Raw genomic sequence first — 19719 nt, forward strand, 5'->3', positions numbered from 1 at the left:
TCTTCCCCATAACTCCCTCGGTTCTCTCACTCCTCTCTTGTCCTCTCATTTTTCTCTTCGGTTCAACATCAGAGAAAGAAAAAAAATAATAGCAAAGCCCCCTCACTTCTCTCTTCGATTATCTCTCTTCCTTGTTTAAAAAAAAATAAAAATCTCCTTCAAGTATCAATCCAGTATGCCCAGTAACCTCTCCAACCCCAAATCAAATCACATCTATGCAACTAACAACATTCATCATATGAATCACAATCTCAAAAAAACTGAGTATCAATCGTGTTTACCTCTTTGTCTTGCGTGTATGCTCCTCGCTAATCCTTTCCTTTTTTCTCCGATTTACAGGTCCGAAGGCGCGAGCTTAAAGATCGAATGCTCTTCCGATCACGTCTCAGTCCCTTCCGATTTCTATCTCCGTGTTTCAGCTCCGATTTTCTCCTCTCAATCCTCCTTCTCCTTTTCTATTTGTAGGTTCTTTTGGCGGCCAAGCTTGAAGGTCTAGGTGCGGCGGCCAAGCTTGAAGGTCTAGGGTTCCAGCAGTTGAAGAAGAACTCTCAGATCTCTCTTTCTAATTTTTTGTCCGATTTTCCATCCCCCTTTCTATTAAGTTTAGGGTTTGATTTTATAACATTAGGTTTAGATTGATTAGGAAAAATTTGATTCAATTTTTTATGTTTTGATTGGATTACGAATTTGTTTGTAAACGTAATTGATTCAATAAAATTTTGATTTTGCTTTTGTTATGATTTGATTCATCTGTGATATTATTTGATTTTGTTTGATAAAGATTTAATCCGATTGAGATATGTTTCTGAGATTGTGTGCTGAGGATTGTATTGCTTGATTCTGAATTTTGGGCTTGGGTTGTTTGTTATGGTTGAATTTAGGGTTTGTGTTGATGAAGGAGCGGCGGCCGCGCCGTTTGGGGGAGGCGATGAACAGTGGGGCCTTTTCACCATCTTAGTTGACTTCGGTCAACTGTCAGAACAATAATTGATAATATAAAATAAAATAATAGTAAAAAAAAGGTAATTAATAAAAAATAGAAAAGGGTAATAATAGCTAATGAATTGATTAATTAAAGACATGTTTATTAATACTATTAAATAAATATTAACATGGTTAAAGTTTATTTAAAAAAATGTATACAAAATTTTATTATTATAACAAGATTTTTCTCTTTTTACATTAAATGGGCCTAATACTTAACTTGAGCCCACATTTTCTATTCCTTAAAACACACCCCCTTTATTTTTAGAAGCAATTTATGAATGGGCCATAAGTGTTAATTGTACATCTTAATAAAGGACGGTTTTATAAGAGATCAGGTTTAACAATAGATATGTTGAACCCCACAGCCCTTAATTTTGACATCCTCCACAAATTAAAAGACGTGAATTGTATCGGGTAAATTTTGGGGTATGACAGTGGCATTTCGTTAGAGAAAGTCCGTTAGGGTCGAATTAGTATAAATAGGAGTCTTAATGTTAGGATTCAGAGTGTTCACTTTGTACAAAATCACTCAATATACTCAAAGTACCAGCGTAGAGAAACGAGTTTGCGGAGAATGTACGTATAAGAAACACCATTATTATCTTTTCAAAGTTATTTACTTATCAATACAAAGTTTTTTTATATACCTTTTTGAAATCCTTTACTTTTTCCAGTTGAAATCTCTATTTTTAAGATCATTTACATGTTTTGTACTTTCCTTTAGTTTTTACAATCGAAACCTTTATTCCAGTCATTTAGAGTTTACAATCGAAACCACTTTAATTTACATTCTCTATAGTTGTAACGTTTAAGGAACTTTCAACACTTTTGTTAAACAAAGTATTATTAGAACATGAGTTTGATTTCAAGTGTAATAACCAAAACTTAGACACGTGTTCTAGGATCAATCTAGTCGATCTTGCAAGTTACCAAAACATTCAATTTAGAAGACTAGCGATTGTTTTACCAGAAATCACTATAAACAATAAGTAAATGCTTTTGTGTTTTATTCCTCACTTGCAGGCTGATATATATATATATATATATATATATATATATATATATATATATATATATATATATATATATATATATATATATATATATATATATATATATATATATATATATATATATATATATATATATATATATATATATATATATATATATATATATATATATATATGGCATATCATATGAGAATGACATTTTTATATGAGAATATGATAATGAATCTGAACGATTGGATTTTAAAATAAATGGTGGAGATTATGTGTGTATCTTTTTTCTCTCTCCACCATTATTAAAATAAATGAAGTAGGAGAGAGAAAAAAATATTCATATATAATCTCCACCATTTATTTTAAAATCCAATGGTTCAAATTCATTCTCACATTCTCATATAAAAAAGTCATTCTCATATGCTATGCCCTATATATATATATATATATATATATATATATATATATATATATATATATATATATATATGTATGTATATATATATATATATGTATATGTATAGGGGTGGAGCCAGCACCCGGCCAGGTAGGGCAGCTGCCCAAGCTCCCCCCTTCCACGCTTCACCATTTGCTACTGTTGCTGTTATCAGTGCTGCTGTTTTTGCTTGGAATGGTTATAGCAATGGTGATGGCAATGGGTTTGGTTTCTTTAAGAAGATGAAGAGGTGGTTGGTTTGTGAGAGAGAGATGAAAAGAAGGAAAAGATAAAAGTGACACCTAGGTTACCTCTAGGCTCTAGGAATGAAATGAATGTGGTTAGTAGATTATTGGTTGAATAGGGGCGGTGGTGGAGAGAGATAAAGATAAACATCAAAATTAAAATTAAAATTAACACCTCATTAATAAAATTTACTCCAATTTATTTTATAGTGAAATGAGAGATACTTTTTTATTACTATTTTTATGTTTTACTTAAGTACTAGTATGGAGAAACAAGATATAGTTAATGTTAATTTTTATTTGTTTAGTAAATTGAGGGACACACTTTTTGATTATTTAATTTATATTTTTTAATGATTTGGATGATATAATAGATTTAGTAACAACATATTTATTTTTATTTTCAATTTTAAATTGTATATTTCTATAAAGTTTGAACTTTGATTATTGAGATCTACACATTAAAGGACAGCTATAGTAAGGGTGGAAAATAGGATTCATGAATGGAAATTAGAGGTAAAATCATGTTGGCACAGATCCGTCGGTGATAATATTATCTTGGTAATATTTATTCAAATAATTGCATGATTGTTTTTGGGGGAGAGGTTCTGTACACATTAACCGATCACATAGTGATGTACATCTTTTTACAGGAGCAGTCAAAAGTTCTCCAGTTATTTAAATTTCCTAGTGAGATTTTGTAGTTTGAAGATTATACTTCTTTAAACCTAGTGAAGTTACTCCAGCCTTTGTTAGTCTCATGCCATTTCATGATGTAAAAATTGCAGCATTTAATTATTTTCCTTGTCTTTAAATTAAAAAAATATATATATATATATATTAGGCTAATACCTTCCTATCACATATTATAAAGATAATTTATTTTATATATATATATATATATAAATATATTATATATTATATATTATATATATTATATATTATATATTATATTATATATATATATATATATATATATATATATATATATATATATATATATCATGTTTTATCATATAAATAGTTTATATTAAAATTAAATTTTCATAAAAAAAAATCACCGTTAACATTTTCACGAGTTAACACCATAAAAAAACAGACAGACGGGTACAGAAGTGTCCGTTTAAAACTTGCCCAGGCTTAAAGAATTTTCTGGCTCCGCCACTATATATATATATATATATATATATATATATATATATATATATATATATATATATATATATATATATATATATATATATATATATATATATATATATATATATATATATATATTGAAAATACATTTAATTTTCTCCTTGAATTAAGGAGAAAATTATTACATTGAAAAATAAAAGAACATAATGGAATTTTCTAGAATTTCCAATAAAATTGGGAAATAAGTATTATGTATTTTCCAATATATATTATAAATTACAAACATATAAATAAAAATATTTTAACCTAAAATAAAATTAATTAACTAAAACCACTTGTGGTAGGATAACTTTAGCTGCCAAGCATCTAGTAGGAACTTATTAATATCAAATATATGTTTTCGATAATTCTATTGTGACGTAGTAGATTAATTTTGACTACCAAGAATCTGATCTAACTCTTTAGCAAACCTCTTCATTACTTGAGAAGGCAAACAAATTGGTAACATGAAACAATCTTCTCCTTTTGTACTCTTATGTGGAACTATGTAAGTTACACCTAAAAAAGGTCCTGCCCCACCTTTTACGACTCCACCATACACCCCTTCACCCCATCCAAAATCTACTTCTCTAAATTTAGCTCGAGTCAAATCTGAAATAATACACGATCTTACCGTTGTAAATAAGCATCGTTCCTTAATAACCATAAGATCTGCTACAGATTGTATGTATTCCTTTGTAACTTCACTTTTTACTTTTCTTATCAACTCAACTGCATATCCTAGTGAATTTCCGCAAAGCTTCCCTGCGGTAGTGACAGCTGCTGGATAAGCAAAACAATTACCGTAATATCCAATTAGTGGGGTAGAATGATTATTGTTAAACCTCGAACGTGCATTAACGATGACCATCATTCGTACTTCTTCTTCTGGCTCTAACTGCAATGCTTTTGTGCGGCAGTACCAAAAACAAGCAGTGATAATATCGAATGTGGTACATTGAAATGGAACCAAGAGACGAATTGTAGCTATGTCTGAAGGTTTAAAGAAGAAAGATTGATGGACTATGTTAGTAGTATCTTCTTCCTTGATAGTATTATATGGTGGAAGTATTTGTTCGTACTCACGATGGTGGTATGTAATGCATGGTGGATCTCTTGCCATGAGGATCTCTCTACGCCACACAGGTTGAATCGAAGGTTGATATGCTCCTCGAGCCATTTCTGCCCATGCATCCAAGAACTGTCTGATACCAGTTCCATCGCTCATTGTATGGTTCAAATTTATTGCCACTATGAAGCCACCACACCTTAGACGTGTCACCTGTCATGTTTTGAAATATTTTATAAACCTTATTGACCATTAATTTTATAATATACTTATAAAATAACAAAAATATAAATACTACAAGAAATGTGACTAATAACAACGGAGCAATTTCATATGCAAAGGTCAAAAAACTGTGGGTATAGATCGTAAAAGCTATACCGATGGATGTTTTGTTCCATGTACTTTGATAAACCTATACTTACAAAAATTTGTCATTCCAATAGCCTATAACTACAACAATTTGAAGCCATTGGATAAATCTCAGACTTATACCCACGGATTTACCACTTTAGTAAATCGATTTACGTACACGTACACATTTATCGGTCGATATAGTTTTGGCAACATTTTTTGTACATTTCTTAAATTGTAATAAAAATTATGTTTTATAATAATGATAAAATTATCCAATATTTTTTATGCACGCCACTATAATTATAAAAGAAATTTTCAAATGAATGAAAAAAAATAAGTCTTACAATTTACAAACATCTCAAATTAACAAAATATTACACCGCCAAAACAATGTCACCTAAGTAAATCTTTAAAAATTAAAATTGCACAAAATAACTTAGAGTAGAAAAAAATTGATACAAACTTAAAAGTGATATGAGAGTGCTACTGTTTACTTCTAATCCATCCTAATCCAATTAGGGGCTTTCATTGTTTGTCTCAAAAATTGCATTTTAAATTTAGAAAAATGAAAACAATTAGAATCCGACCTACAACCAGAGCTTAAAAATGACCTAACTTACCACTGTACTACTACAAAATCTTTTACATATCCTAAAAATTTATATATTTTTTGTAAAAAAAAAAAGGGTTATATTCATGGAATTCTATACCTACCAAAGTGATATATATATATATATATATATATATATATATATATATATATATATATATATATATATATATATATATATATATATATATATATATATATATATATATATATATATATAAAATTTAGATTTATTTTCATGTTCTCGCGTAAAAATGACATTCTCATAGGATATGTCTCATATATGGGAACATATCATATGATAATATCATTTTTACGTGAGAACATGATAATGAATCTAAACCATTAAATTTTAAAATAAATGGTGAAAATTATGTGTCATTCTTTTTTTCTCTCTTCTCCATCATTTATTTTAATAACGAAAGAGAAAAAAGAAAAATGATACATAATAAACATCATTTATTTTAAAATTTAATGGTTCAAATTTATTCTCATGTTCTCACCTAAAAATATATAGGTACCTACACGTTTATTAGCAATCATTAACTATGTCCATTGGTACGATAAATCTTTTGTAGTGATAGATATGTTTAGATTCAAGAATTATTAAAACTAACTTGTATGAGTCGAAAGGGGCGATCAATAATTAGTTCTGAGTCAGGAACATCATAGAGAAGTTCTTGGAAGCAAGGGAATGGTGGATGGAGAGAGTCACCAAGTTGATCAAGTGTTATATCAGCTTCAGCTTCAACGAACATGACACCTTCACCAGTACAATCAACCATCAACTTTCGTCCAACCCCCTCTTTAATCCTTCCCGCAAATGGATAGTAATACACAAGTGTTTGTGAGAGTGCATTTCTAAGAACTTCTACCGGATCTTTTTCTGCCATTGATGGTTCGTGGCGATAGATAAATATGAAAGGAATATTGAAACGTAAACCTTGTTGATCATCTATGTCAGACAGTAGTTTAACTTCTCGAGGAGTGGAAGCTGCTGGTTGCACCAACTCTGGTTGGAACCTCCTCACTGTGAATAGTAATGGTGATGAAGCCATGCTATGATTTTTTTGTTATGCTACTGTTGGAGTTATACATTGACAGCGTTAATTTATAGATGGAGTGTTTTTGGTGGCCACAAAAATAAATATAAAAAATTGAAAATGTAAGAACCATGTGATATAAATGCACCTTATCTTCAACGGTTAATGGTAGTTTTCAAGCAAGCTCACTGATAGTGATATGATATTTTCAAGCAACGTCACGTTTCTTTTAATGGAAAAACGTGTAATAGAGTATTTATAGTAATTCATTTAAAAACGCCTACTTCAAATTTTCAATTAAATAATATTTTTATTAACATATTTCTAGTTATATATATTTTTTCTATATAATATGTATTACCCCTTCGGTCTTATTTATAAGTAAAAATTTCTTTTTTGAATTCATTGAGTAATAAATGTATTTGGTCTATTTTACTCAATAAAATTAAAAAAAAAAATTTTACTTATAAATAAGACCGGAGAAAATACTCTATAAAAAAAAATCATAAACTAAAACTCAAGTTGTGGTACAACTAAAAGATATATTTTTCCTATAAATGCTGTTATTTGCGTTGCTGCTTCATATATATGTTGTAGTAAGACATATGTTATCACTTTTTTGTTTTATTGTAATAAGTGATATATATATATATATATATATATATATATATATATATATATATATATATATATATATATATATATATATATATATATATATATATATATATATATATATATATATATATATATATATATATATATATATTATTTTAAAATCATATGAAACTCATGTCTTATTATTATTATTATTATTACTCTGAAATATCTATCAAAAATGTCACTTTAAAATAGTAATGTGAATTATCTATCATAATGTCAATTTAGAATAGTAATTTTTCTCTCTCTTTTTTTTAACGGTTATAACGATAAAGTTAACATTTTTTATTCACCTAAGAGTAACAATAATGACCATTTTATAAAATTCACTTTATAAATATTTTAACTCCTTTCATAATTTAACATCTTTCTTAAAATATTTATCCATATTTTTCAGAATGGCTAAATATTTTTTTGTATTCATCATTCTAAATGTCATTATTTTATTTTTTTTATCGGTATTATCAAACATAAAGAAGTAGGTAAAGATTATGTAGCATTAATGATATGTATCATTTTACCGTTACTAATCTTAGCTTGGTTTATTGATAAAGATTTTAAATAAAACATGGTCATGGTTTTGTAATCTTATTATTGAATAAATTGATTTTTTTTAGTTTATACATTAAATGTTGATCATGTTTGTCTCTTTTTTAGATATAATCATGTTCAACGTTAAGCATCAATTTAAAATTTTAAACAAAAACTTAATTGAGTATCTTGCATGTGAGGAACTTGACAAAATTCTTGAAGGAGACAATTTGGGAAAAATCAACAATTGACCCAATGAAAATGACAATGAAAAAGCCGAGAGTAAATTGAATAATGAAGCATCACCTTGATGATGAATTACAAAAAAAATACTCAAATGAAAAAGATCCTAAGATATTGTGGGACAATGTACATGTGTGCATTTTAAGCCTATTTTGGAGAAAAATACTTATTAGTAAGATAGAAGCATTTCCTAAAGATAAGCCAGGCTTTAGGAACCTTCTTACAAGGTTGGAAGATCACTCTCTAAAATAGTAAAGGTGAGCTACCTCGGTTAAAAGTTCAGTTCGCTCCTCAAGAAGTGTGCTTAAAGTGTACATATTCGAACCTTAATCAGGGCGACAAAGGGAGGTTTGATGTGGTCAAGTTAACAGGCCAAGCTTATCTTTCTTGCCCAAAGTTGAAAAGGCATGAATAATCAAATCAGGGGGCCCAAGTTATTTTGGTTTATCACTCGATATCTCACTAAAAGCATTTCGCAAGGGATTGTGTACATATCCGGACTCTTTTAGGTCAGAGTTAGAGTTTGTCCCAAACAATATTTAGCCCAAAAAAAGGAAGTCTAATGTGGTCAAGATAATAGGTCAAGCTTATCTTTTTGGCCCAAAGTTAACGAGGCGGGAATAATAAAAGGGATTGGGGTATTTCGGTCTCTCAATTGATCTTTCACCTAAAACATTTTGCTCGTACACACCTCACACTTGATGGGGTGTGTACATTCTAGTTAACTGGACTAGGTGTTGATTTAGAGTCGATAAATTCCGCCCCAATTCTCAATCAGTCCATAAAGACAAAATCATGCTAAGATAATTAATGGACCAAATCGATTAAGCCGATCCATAACCAACATGGAGGAAATATTTAATTAGGAGGAATCAGATAATGCATCCAAAGTAGGTTAATGCTCATAATGGGTTAGAATCTGACAAAGGAACATCAAATTTGGTGGCTATTAAATAATCTTTATAGGCCTTTAAGTATGGAGCACATCAAAATTTCTATATAAATATGTCATCTCAAAAAATGACATACACATTTCGTACGACTTAGACTCATGCTTGCAAATCTAAATAATTTCATGCGAGTAGAGTTATTAATTAGTGTTCCTCACCTTTATTGGGGGTATATGACCAAATTGAAATAGCATGATGCCTTTCTTTAATAGATTATGAACTTCTTTAATAGATTATGAACGAGTCTTGTCTCTTTCCAAAAATTGCATTTCTAGATTCGATTAAACAAAATAAAAGGAAATGCTTACAATCTAAAATAAATTTTTGTCTATATATTTATTTGTTACAAAATTATATTTGAATGACTTAGCTATTTTTTTTCATTTCAATTGTCTCTTGTATTATATATTGATAAAATCTCAACTCTTATATTGGTTAGACATAGAGTTTATAAGAGTGACATCTCTAATCTTATAAGTCGATTTTCTAAGAATGAATTAAGTCAAATTCTAATTCTAATATAGTATTAGAGCATGTCGAACGGATCATGGATCACTTATTAGTTTTATCCACACATCAAACTTACTAGTTATTGATTTACATGCGATTTCTTTTGCTCCAAAAAAATGTTATTTAGAAGATTTTTAGAAGCATATGTTTATAGTTCGAAAGTGTTTTCTAAAGCAAAATAAATCACAAGTAAATACACTTATTAAAACACATTAAGTAAAAATAAAAATTGTGGATAAACTAATTGCTAATAAGTTTTTAAAAAAAATTAAAAATTGTTAAATTATTAAAATAACTTAAATTAATTAAAAAATTATTTATGGAATAAATATTTAATAATTTAAATTTGTTTTATCTATATTGAACATCAATGTAACCACATTATATTAAAAAAAAAAACCTAATTCAACAAATGAATCTAAAAAGATATTTCTTAATAGATACAATAGAGTTTTTATCGGCGAGAAAATATTTGAAATTGAAATATCTCTAAGCATAATTAGAGATCACAATTGAATCCATAAAATCATTATTCATCTCATCCATCAATTAAATGATTCATCAAATTCATCTATATAAAATTAAGGCTTAGGGCTTAATATTCTTTTTAGTGTCGTATGTTAATCTAAGAATTTATTTTGTTCCATTAACTTTATAAATGTTTATATTAAACCCTTAACTCTTCGAAATATATTATATTATGTTAGTCATTTATTAAAAATATTCACTGAAATTCTTCACTCCATGTTTGAGTCATATGTTTCACATTCAAGGTGGGATCATTTCCTGTATGCGTTTTACCTTTTGTATTTATGGTTGATGTATGCTTCTTATTTCTTTCGCTCTCTCTCCCATGTGTTTTGACACATGTAAAGTCTATTCCTCCTTAACCCTTTTGTGGCAACATTTATTAAGGAATTATTATTATTTGTCCCAAGTAGACAACTCTGTTTGTGAGTGGAGAAACATTGAAAAAGCACTCATCACTTCAGTACGTCCAAGATTCAAACTCTTAAAGTATTTTGTTTGTGTACATATGAATAGTTTGCAAAGTGGGGTAAAGCATGTCCTCATATTGGAAGCATTTCAATGTGTGACATGTGCATATATTGGAAGCATTTCAACAGTGGGTATGATCTCTCAAGGTAGCTCTTCACAGCTGTGAATTTAAGTTTTAGCAAGATGGAGAGATGGAGATGGAGAAAGTATTAGGAAGATCCTAAAGTTCCACATTGGTTGGAGATAGAGCATTAAAAAAGTATATATAGAGGGACACTCCTCACCTTATAAGCCGGTTTTGTAGGGTTGAGTTAGGCCCAACCACTCTTCTTAACTTGGTATCAGAGCCTCGTTTAAGATCCGGTGGGCCACCTTCTATGGTTTCCGCTATCGGACCACCCACCATTTATTTCCACGCTCCAGTTGTCTAGTCCTGGGCGTGAGGGGGTGTGTTAAGAGTCCCACATCGGACAATATATGGCCTGAACATGTCCTTATAAGTGAGGGCAATCCTCACCCTATAAGCCGGTTTTGTAGGGTTGAGTTAGGCCCAACCACTCTTCTTAACTTGGTATCAGAGCCTCGTTTAAGATCCGGTGGGCCACCTTCTATGGTTTCCGCTATCGGACCACCCACCATTTATTTCCACGCTCCAGTTGTCTAGGTCCTGGGCGTGAGGGGGTGTGTTAAGAGTCCCACATCGGACAATATATGGCATGAACATGTCCTTATAAGTGGGGGCAATCCTCACCCTACAAGCCGGTTTTGTAGGGTTGAGTTAGGCCTAACCACACTTCTTAACAGAAAGGAGTTAATCAATAATGTTACCAATTTAACGTTCAAATCAGAAAAAAATAATGAATAATGTGTAAGTAAAAATTTAAATCATACTTTTTTCTTCACGCCAAATTCTTTATATATGAGAGTTGTTGAAGTATTCAAGATCTAGATATAGTCTCTCTCTTATTGGACATTTGATCATTCGAGACATTTGTTGGTGCACAATGAATAAAGATGATAACAAAGAGAATAAAAGAATAACGGCGCAAAAGAGATGAGAGAATAAATGTTGTATTATTCTATTAATGATAACTATTACAAGACTATTTATAGGAAAAGAAAATCTTGCCACATAAGCCCTAAAACAGTAAACTTAGTGAACAAGTCTAAGGTACAAACAGTACAGTACTACAAAATACTAAAGTACCCTTACTACTAAACAGCTAAGCTAATGGGACCCAGAAGATAACATCTTCTGGTCAACAATATCTTCTGAGTAACCATCAGAAGATCAGCCCATATCAGAACATCAGAAGCATCTGCTTCTGATTAACAACCTCATCTTCTGAATATTGAATTACTCTTCAATACCATCCCTTAATTCATATTCTTCACTCAAAGCTGACAACGTCAATTCCATCCCTTAAGAGCAGAAATTGATCCGTCTTGATCGCCTTCGTCAGAACATCAGCCATCTGCTTTTGGGTGCTGCAGTGCACAACTTCTAATGTTCCATTCTGGACTTGACTTCTCAAGAAATGATACTTAGTCTCAATATGCTTGCTTCTTCCGTGTAACACAAGACTCCTGGCAAGATTGATTGCAGACTTATTATCAATCATCAGCTTCAGAGGCTTCTTCACTTTAATCTTCAGATCTTCTAATAAGTTCAGAAGCCACACAGCTTGACATGCAGCTACAGCGCCTGCGATGTACTCAGCTTCACAGGTTGATAGAGCAACAACAGGTTGCTTCTTGGAACTCCAAGAAATAGGACCTCCCAGAAACATGAACAAATATCCAGAAGTACTCCTTCTATCAACTCTGTCTCCACACCAATCAGAATCAGAATAACTCAATAACTCTGATTCTTCCTTTCTCCTAGAAGGAAACAATATGCCATACTTCAGAGTTCCCTTGACATATCTCAAGACTCTGACAGCAGCTTGGTAATGGGACCACTTAGGTTTACTCATGAACCTACTAACCAATCCAACTGCATAGCATATATTAGGCCTGGTATTACACAAATACCTTAGAGAACCAACCAGTTGTTTGAATACCGTAGCATCAACATCTTCACCTTCAGAATCAGAGTCCAACTTCTGATTCGTTTCTGACGGTGTAACAGCAGCTTTGCAATTCTCCAACTTGAATTTCTTCAGAAGTTCTAACTCATACTTCAGCTGATGCAGAATGATACCATCTTCTGAGTACAGAATCTCCATCCCTAGAAAATATGACATTTTCCCAAGGTCTGTAATTTCAAACTCATTCATCAACACCTTCTTGAACTTCATCAGATCTTCTGGACAACTCCCCGTAAGCAATATGTCATCAACATACAGACACAATAGAATCATATTGCTTCCAGAATGTTGTATGTAAACTCCATATTCCATCTCACACTTCTGAAACCCTTGCTTCTTGAAATATGAATCAATTTTCAAATTCCAAGCTCTGGGTGCTTGCTTTAATCCATACAGAGCTTTGTGTAATTTATACACCATCCCTTCCTGATTCTTTTTCACAAAGCCAGGTGGTTGTGACACATATACCTCCTCTTGTAATGGACCGTTCAGAAATGCAGACTTTACATCCAGATGCATCAAGGACCAACCTCTGTTTGCAGCTAACGCAATCACCAGTCTGATTGTTTCATGTCTAGCTACAGGGGCAAACACCTCAAAGTAATATAGCCCAGGTTTCTGAAGAAAACCTCTAGCCACTAGCCTTGCTTTGTGCTTACCAACTGATCCATTTGGCTTCAGCTTTACCTTGAAAACCCATCTGACGCTGATGGCTTTCTTCTTCTTTGGAAGTTCTGTCAGCTTCCAAGTCTTGTTTCTTTCTATAGCCTCAAGTTCTTCTTTCATGGCATTCAGCCAGACCTTCTTCTTGAGCGCTTCTTCAATACTCACTGGTTCAGAATCTACTAACATGACACACTGAATGACATCTCCTTCTGAGTCAAATTCTGTGTCTTGAAACATGTCAAAATCTGCAAACCTTCTAGGTATAGTTCTGACTCTTTGTGGTCGTTGAGCTACTTCAGAGTCAACTACTCCAGAGTCACCTCCTTCATGATCATCTCTAGAAGCTTGTCCTCTAGATTCTACATCTTCAGAGTTTTCCCTTCCAGAATCATGACTACCACCAGATTCCGAATCATCATCAGAATCTGGATCAGAATCAGATTCACCATCTGACTCATCTTCAAAAGATGCTTCATCTTCTGACTCTAACTCTTCTTCAAAAGTTATCTCTACATCATAAGTTGGTTGAGACTCTCTCCAATCCCAAACTTCTGATTCCTTCACAATGACGTCTCTACTGACTTCAACTTTATTAATTTCTGGACAATAGAGCTTGTATGCACCTGTACTGTGGTACCCCACCAATAACATCACTTTGCTTCTATCATCCATCTTCTTCCTTCTAGCTTCTAGAACATGTTTGTAACACACAAAACCAAAAACCTTCAGATGACTAACACTCTGCTTCTCCTTAGTCCACTTCTCTAAAGGAACAATTTCCTTCAACCTCTTTGTTGGACACCTGTTGAGCACATATGCTGCAGTAGCAACAGCTTCTCCCCAGAGATTGTGAGGAAGCTTCTTCTCTTTTAGCATACTTCTCGTCATATCAAGCATAGTACGGTTTCTTCGTTCAGCCAGACCATTGTGTTGAGGAGTATAAGGAGCAGTAACCTTATGCTCAATCCCATTGTCATCACAGAACTTCTGGAATTCTGTAGAGTTATACTCACCTCCACCATCCGTTCTGAGAATCTTTATCTTCTGACCACTCTGCTTCTCAGCCTTCACATTGAACATCTGGAATTCTGTGAACACCTCAGTCTTAAACTTGATAAGTGTTACCCACGTCATTCTTGTGAACTCATCCACAAAAGACACAAAATACATATTTCCTCCAAGTGAAGGTTCTGGAAATGGTCCACACACATCAGAGTGCACTACTCCCAGAGCATGCTTTTCTCTTGGAACAACTTCTGATACAAATGGCAATCTGGGTTGTTTGCCTTTCATGCATACCTCACATGACTTCTCAGGCTTCACAATCTTTGGAATGCCATGTACAAGCTTCTTAGAACTTAGATGCCCCAGGCTTCTATAGTTCAAGTGCCCCAACCTCTTGTGCCACAACTTACTATCACCTTCTGAGCCTTCAGCACTCAGACACTCTGTTTCAGCTGTTTCTACATTCACCTTGAATGTTCTGTTGCTTCCCTGTTCAGATTTCATAATCAACTTCTGATTGGAATCATACAACTTCAAGAGATTGTTCTTCATAACAACTGAGAAACCTTTCTCAATGAGCTGACCTACACTCATCAGATTGCTTCTGATTCTAGGAACATACCAAACATCCTTGATCAGAACAGTCTTTCCATTCTTCACTTTGACTTTGACCTTTCCCATACCTTCTGCAATAAGATACTTATCATCAGCACATCTGATCTTTGTCCTCCTTTCAGAGTCAAAGTCTACCAGCCATTGTTTGTTTCCAGTCAAGTGATTTGAACACCCAGTGTCCATATACCACCACTCTAACAAACATCTTCCGTCAGACTCTAAAGCCATCAATAGCACAGGTTCGTCATCAGAATCACCTCTAGCTATATTTGCTTCTTCTGATTTCCTTCCTTTATTTGCCAAACAGTCTCTAGCAAAATGGCCAAACTGTTTGCAACAGTAACATTGAACTTTCTTCTTATCCTTTCCCTTCTGATATCTCTTCTCATCAGAAGTTGAGGTTTCCTTCTGGAATCTATCACCACGTCTATGCTTCTGGTCCTTCTTGACAAAAGAAGCCTTCAGAGCTTGCTCAACTTCTCTCTCAGAAGTTCTCTCAGTCAGACGCAACTCTTGTGCTTTTAAACTGCTTTGCAACTCTTCTATTCTCATGGTTTCCAGATCTTTAGAATGTTCAATAGATACAACAATATAATCAAATTGAGGAGTAAGAGACCTCAATATCTTCTCTATGATTACTTGTTCAGAAAGAGTTTCTCCATAAGCCTTCATCTCATTAGTGATCACAATCACTCTAGAGATATACTCATAAACTTTCTCATTGTTCTTCATGTTGAGATTTTCATATTGCTTTCTCAGGGATTGAAGCTTCACCTTCTTTACTGATACGTCACCACCGTAACACCTGACCAATATATCCCACGCCTCCTTAGACGTCATAGCATCAGAAATCTTCTCAAACACATTCACATCCACACACTGATGGATGAAGAACAACGCCTTTTGATCTCTTTTGTTCGTTTCCCTCTGCTCTTCTCTTTGTTCTTCCGTTGCATCCGCTGCAACCAGAACATATCCTCTAGTGACAAGATCTAAGACATCTTGAGCACCAAATAATACACGCATTTGAATCATCCATCTATTCCAGTTTTTACCATCAAAAATTGGAAGTTTGGTATTCAAGTTGCTTCCACTCATCTTTAAACTTGTGCAGAAAAATCAGATTTCACTCACACTCACACAGTGTTTCCCAACCCACAAACAACCAAGAAAAATATGATTTAACACAACTTTGTTTCCCAGAAACAAAATCAATCACACAGTCACACAAACTCACGTTCACTCGTGTTTCCCTGTGTTTGGAACCGGAGCTCTAGATACCAATTGTTGGTGCACAATGAATAAAGATGATAACAAAGAGAATAAAAGAATAACGGCGCAAAAGAGATGAGAGAATAAATGTTGTATTCTTCTATTAATGATAGCTATTACAAGACTATTTATAGGAAAAGAAAATCTTGCCACATAAGCCCTAAAACAGTAAACTTAGTGAACAAGTCTAAGGTACAAACAGTACAGTACTACAAAATACTAAAGTACCCTTACTACTAAACAGCTAAGCTAATGGGACCTAGAAGATAATATCTTCTGGTCAACACTGTCTTCTGAGTAACCATCAGAAGATCAGCCCATATCAGAATATCAGAAGCATCTGCTTTTGATTAACAACCTCATCTTCTGAATATTGAATTACTCTTCAATAACATTTATTATAACAATTATTTATACATATGAAAATATAAGTAAGTCGGTAGTGCATCAATTATTTATTTAATTTTTTTTGTGTGTTTAACATTAAAAAGAAAAAAATAATGGCTTAAATTTATTTTGTATATGGGTAGATATCATTTATAGTGGCAAGTCCAAAGAAGTTTCAGAGTCATTATTTCGCAATATCTCTTTTGAAAAGTTATTATTTGAATATATTAAGTTATTTTTGTAAATCATCGCAACATTGATAGATACTCAAAAGTAGAGGTGGACCAATTTGTTTGATATGAAATATATTTCTTGGTTATATTTGAAGAATTTTTTTTAATAACCAAATATAAAAAAAAAATACACAAATAACCATGTTTCAGTAAATAACCATATTTATGAAAAAGTTATAAAGGAGGTACCAAATGAAATGGCTCCTCCTCTTAAAAATATAAGGGAGGCACCAAATGGGATGGCTCCTAGGTTGACCTAGCCATCTCAAATGGCGTCTATGTACATTTTATTTTATTTTATTAATTTTTGATTTAAAAAATAACGATAATGACTTCATTAAACGACCCGATAACGATAATTACATAATTAAACGACTTCATTAATAATTAAACGATAACATAATTCGAAAAATAAAGTTTCATATTATTTAATGGTTTCCCGGGACTCAATAACGACCCGTTGTTCCGCATCCGCGTCCTCGCCTAAGTCGTGGTGGGTTTCGACGATCTTCCTCTTGCGGTTGGGTCGGTGACTGTTGTGGTTGGGTCGAGGGCCTTCTGTGGTCTATGCATTTAGGATTCGTGAAATTCGTTAGATCGTCATATCCGAAAGATCCGCTTTGAAATAGTCGGTTACCCATTCCCTCGAAGTTTGCTCGTATTGGTTGGGGGTGGGGTTCCATGGGGGTCGATAGCACTGATCATATGAATAACGGGAGTGCAAAGGAAATGAATTTTGTGGAGTTTGATAATGTGATTTTTAGGTGTATTAGTATTGAGGTTGTTGATCGTAACTTGGGTTGGTTGGGGAATATTCTTCAGATAGGTCAATGTCTGGGCTAAGGTGAGATGATGAGGGGCCCACATCGGGATGACTCATGTATGGTTGGTTTGTTGGTACTATGATTGAGTGTGGGGCATATGGGTGTATTGGTATTGAGGTTGTGATTGGGGTTGGTTGTGGGACAGTTGGATGTATTGGAATTGAGGTTGTGATTGGGGTTGGTGTTGTGGGAGAGTTGGGTGTATTGGAATTGAGGTTGTGATTGGGGTTGGGTGTTTTTGGATCTGCGTCGTCGTAGTGTTTGGTAGGAGGTTGATGCGTGTTATGTTTGTTGTTGGGGTTGTTGTTGGGTGGCATATGATTGTTGGTAGTGTTGTTGGGGATTTGAAGATTGTGCCCATTGTGTGCGTGGGTCGATCAAATACCTCGGGTCAGACACAAACATTTCAGGATTAGTAACCAATTTGTACCAATCAATATATTGATCGGTGTGTCGCATATTATTCTGGTTGAGGAAAATAGGAAATTGTAAGACATATCGTTGTCTGTTTTGACTTCCTCCAACCAACGAGGTTTTCTAGTTGCAAAGCAAGTGGCTGTTCTTCTTCTTCTCTGGATCCTTCTAATTTGCTCACCATTTTCGATGTCTCCGTCTAACCATCACATCAATTCTCTCTTCAAACGCTCCATGGAATGAATGTGCCAAAATTTCATTTTCATCGGAGGTTTGGTGGCCGAGAAAATAACGTACCCGTCTCTCGTGAAAATTATGGGAGATGTCATGATCCAAAATAAGAAGAGAATGTGAGAAAGTGTCAACAATGTTGGAGATGTGGGTGTATTTATAGAAGACACGAATGCATGTAGGAGCCAAATCAATTGGCGCATCTTCACAAATTTATGAAGGAGGCGCCATCTCACATGGCTAGTTCAAAAAATCTTGCACAATGGAGTCATCCCATTTGGCGACTCCCTTGTACTTTTAAGAGGAGGAGCCATCTCATTTGGCGCCTCCTTTATAACTTTTTCCAAAACATGGTTATTTGCGTAATTTTTTTCAAAACGGGATTATTTGTGTATTTTTTTTCTATACTTGGTTATTAAAAAAACAATCTATAGTTGAATACCTAAAAAAATTTAATTTTGGAATATATTTTTGAGTTTTGTGAACTTATTTTTTTTGGCAGGTTTAACTATATTTAAATTTTCAAAAAATGTAAAATAATTTAATCCAAAACTATACTGTAATAAATTTAATAAATAAAAAGATATTATTTGAGTTTTTAAGGTGAAATTATATTTATTAGTTTAAATTTATTTAGTTTCAAAGTTGAGATTATAAGGTATAAATTGAATAAATACAATTAATATTACACACAGTTTGCTTCTTTTATGGATTAATCATGGACTTCAAAGGAGATTTTTCTATGATTTTGATGAGTTTGTGGACTACAATTCCTTTTTTCAATGTGCGGATAAGCTTGTTTTAGTGGCTTTAAGTAATTCTAGCCTTATTGTTTGGGAAACTCTCCTTTCTTTCCTTGCCCATTTACTCATTTACAACAAATTAAGAATATCAAGCTTTAGATTTGTTAACCATTGAGATGACCAGGTTGGATTCTTTCCTTTCCTTTGTTTTTCCCTTTCTTGAACCATGGGGTTCTTGACTTAAAAAAGTGACAATTAGTTACATTGTAACTTAATTACGTACTAATAAATAAGAATGTCATGATTTAGACTCCTTTTTATTAATTTTTTCATTACATATTTATTTATTGAGTATTTGCATTAATATTCATAGTTTCTTATCACACTTCTCATGTTCCTATTATCTATTAAATGTTATT

At 32.8% G+C, this 19719-nt stretch overlaps 1 protein-coding gene across 1 annotated transcript; it reads right to left on the reverse strand.

Moving 5' to 3' along the window:
• Positions 1–4024: 4024 nt before the first annotated feature.
• LOC131612862 (benzyl alcohol O-benzoyltransferase-like) lies at positions 4025–7010 on the reverse strand. The gene is made up of 2 exons (XM_058884611.1): positions 6502–7010; positions 4025–5133 (listed from the first exon to the last, which is right to left on the reverse strand). The coding sequence occupies exons 1-2, from the start codon at positions 6940–6942 to the stop codon at positions 4240–4242; spliced, it is 1335 nt and encodes a 444-aa protein (XP_058740594.1). The 5' UTR covers positions 6943–7010; the 3' UTR covers positions 4025–4239.
• Positions 7011–19719: the final 12709 nt, after the last annotated feature.

Source organism: Vicia villosa, linkage group LG6 (genome assembly GCF_029867415.1).
Source record: "Vicia villosa cultivar HV-30 ecotype Madison, WI linkage group LG6, Vvil1.0, whole genome shotgun sequence".
NCBI classification, from domain to species: Eukaryota; Viridiplantae; Streptophyta; class Magnoliopsida; order Fabales; family Fabaceae; genus Vicia; species Vicia villosa.

Bases quoted from the DNA above. Each gene is read 5' to 3' on its own strand.
- LOC131612862 (XM_058884611.1), bottom strand. From the start codon at position 6,942: ATGGCTTCATCACCATTACTATTCACAGTGAGGAGGTTCCAACCAGAG. The intron at 5,134-6,501 runs GTTAGTTTTAAT...AAAACATGACAG, and splicing joins GCCCCTTTCGACTCATACAA to GTGACACGTCTAAGGTGTGG.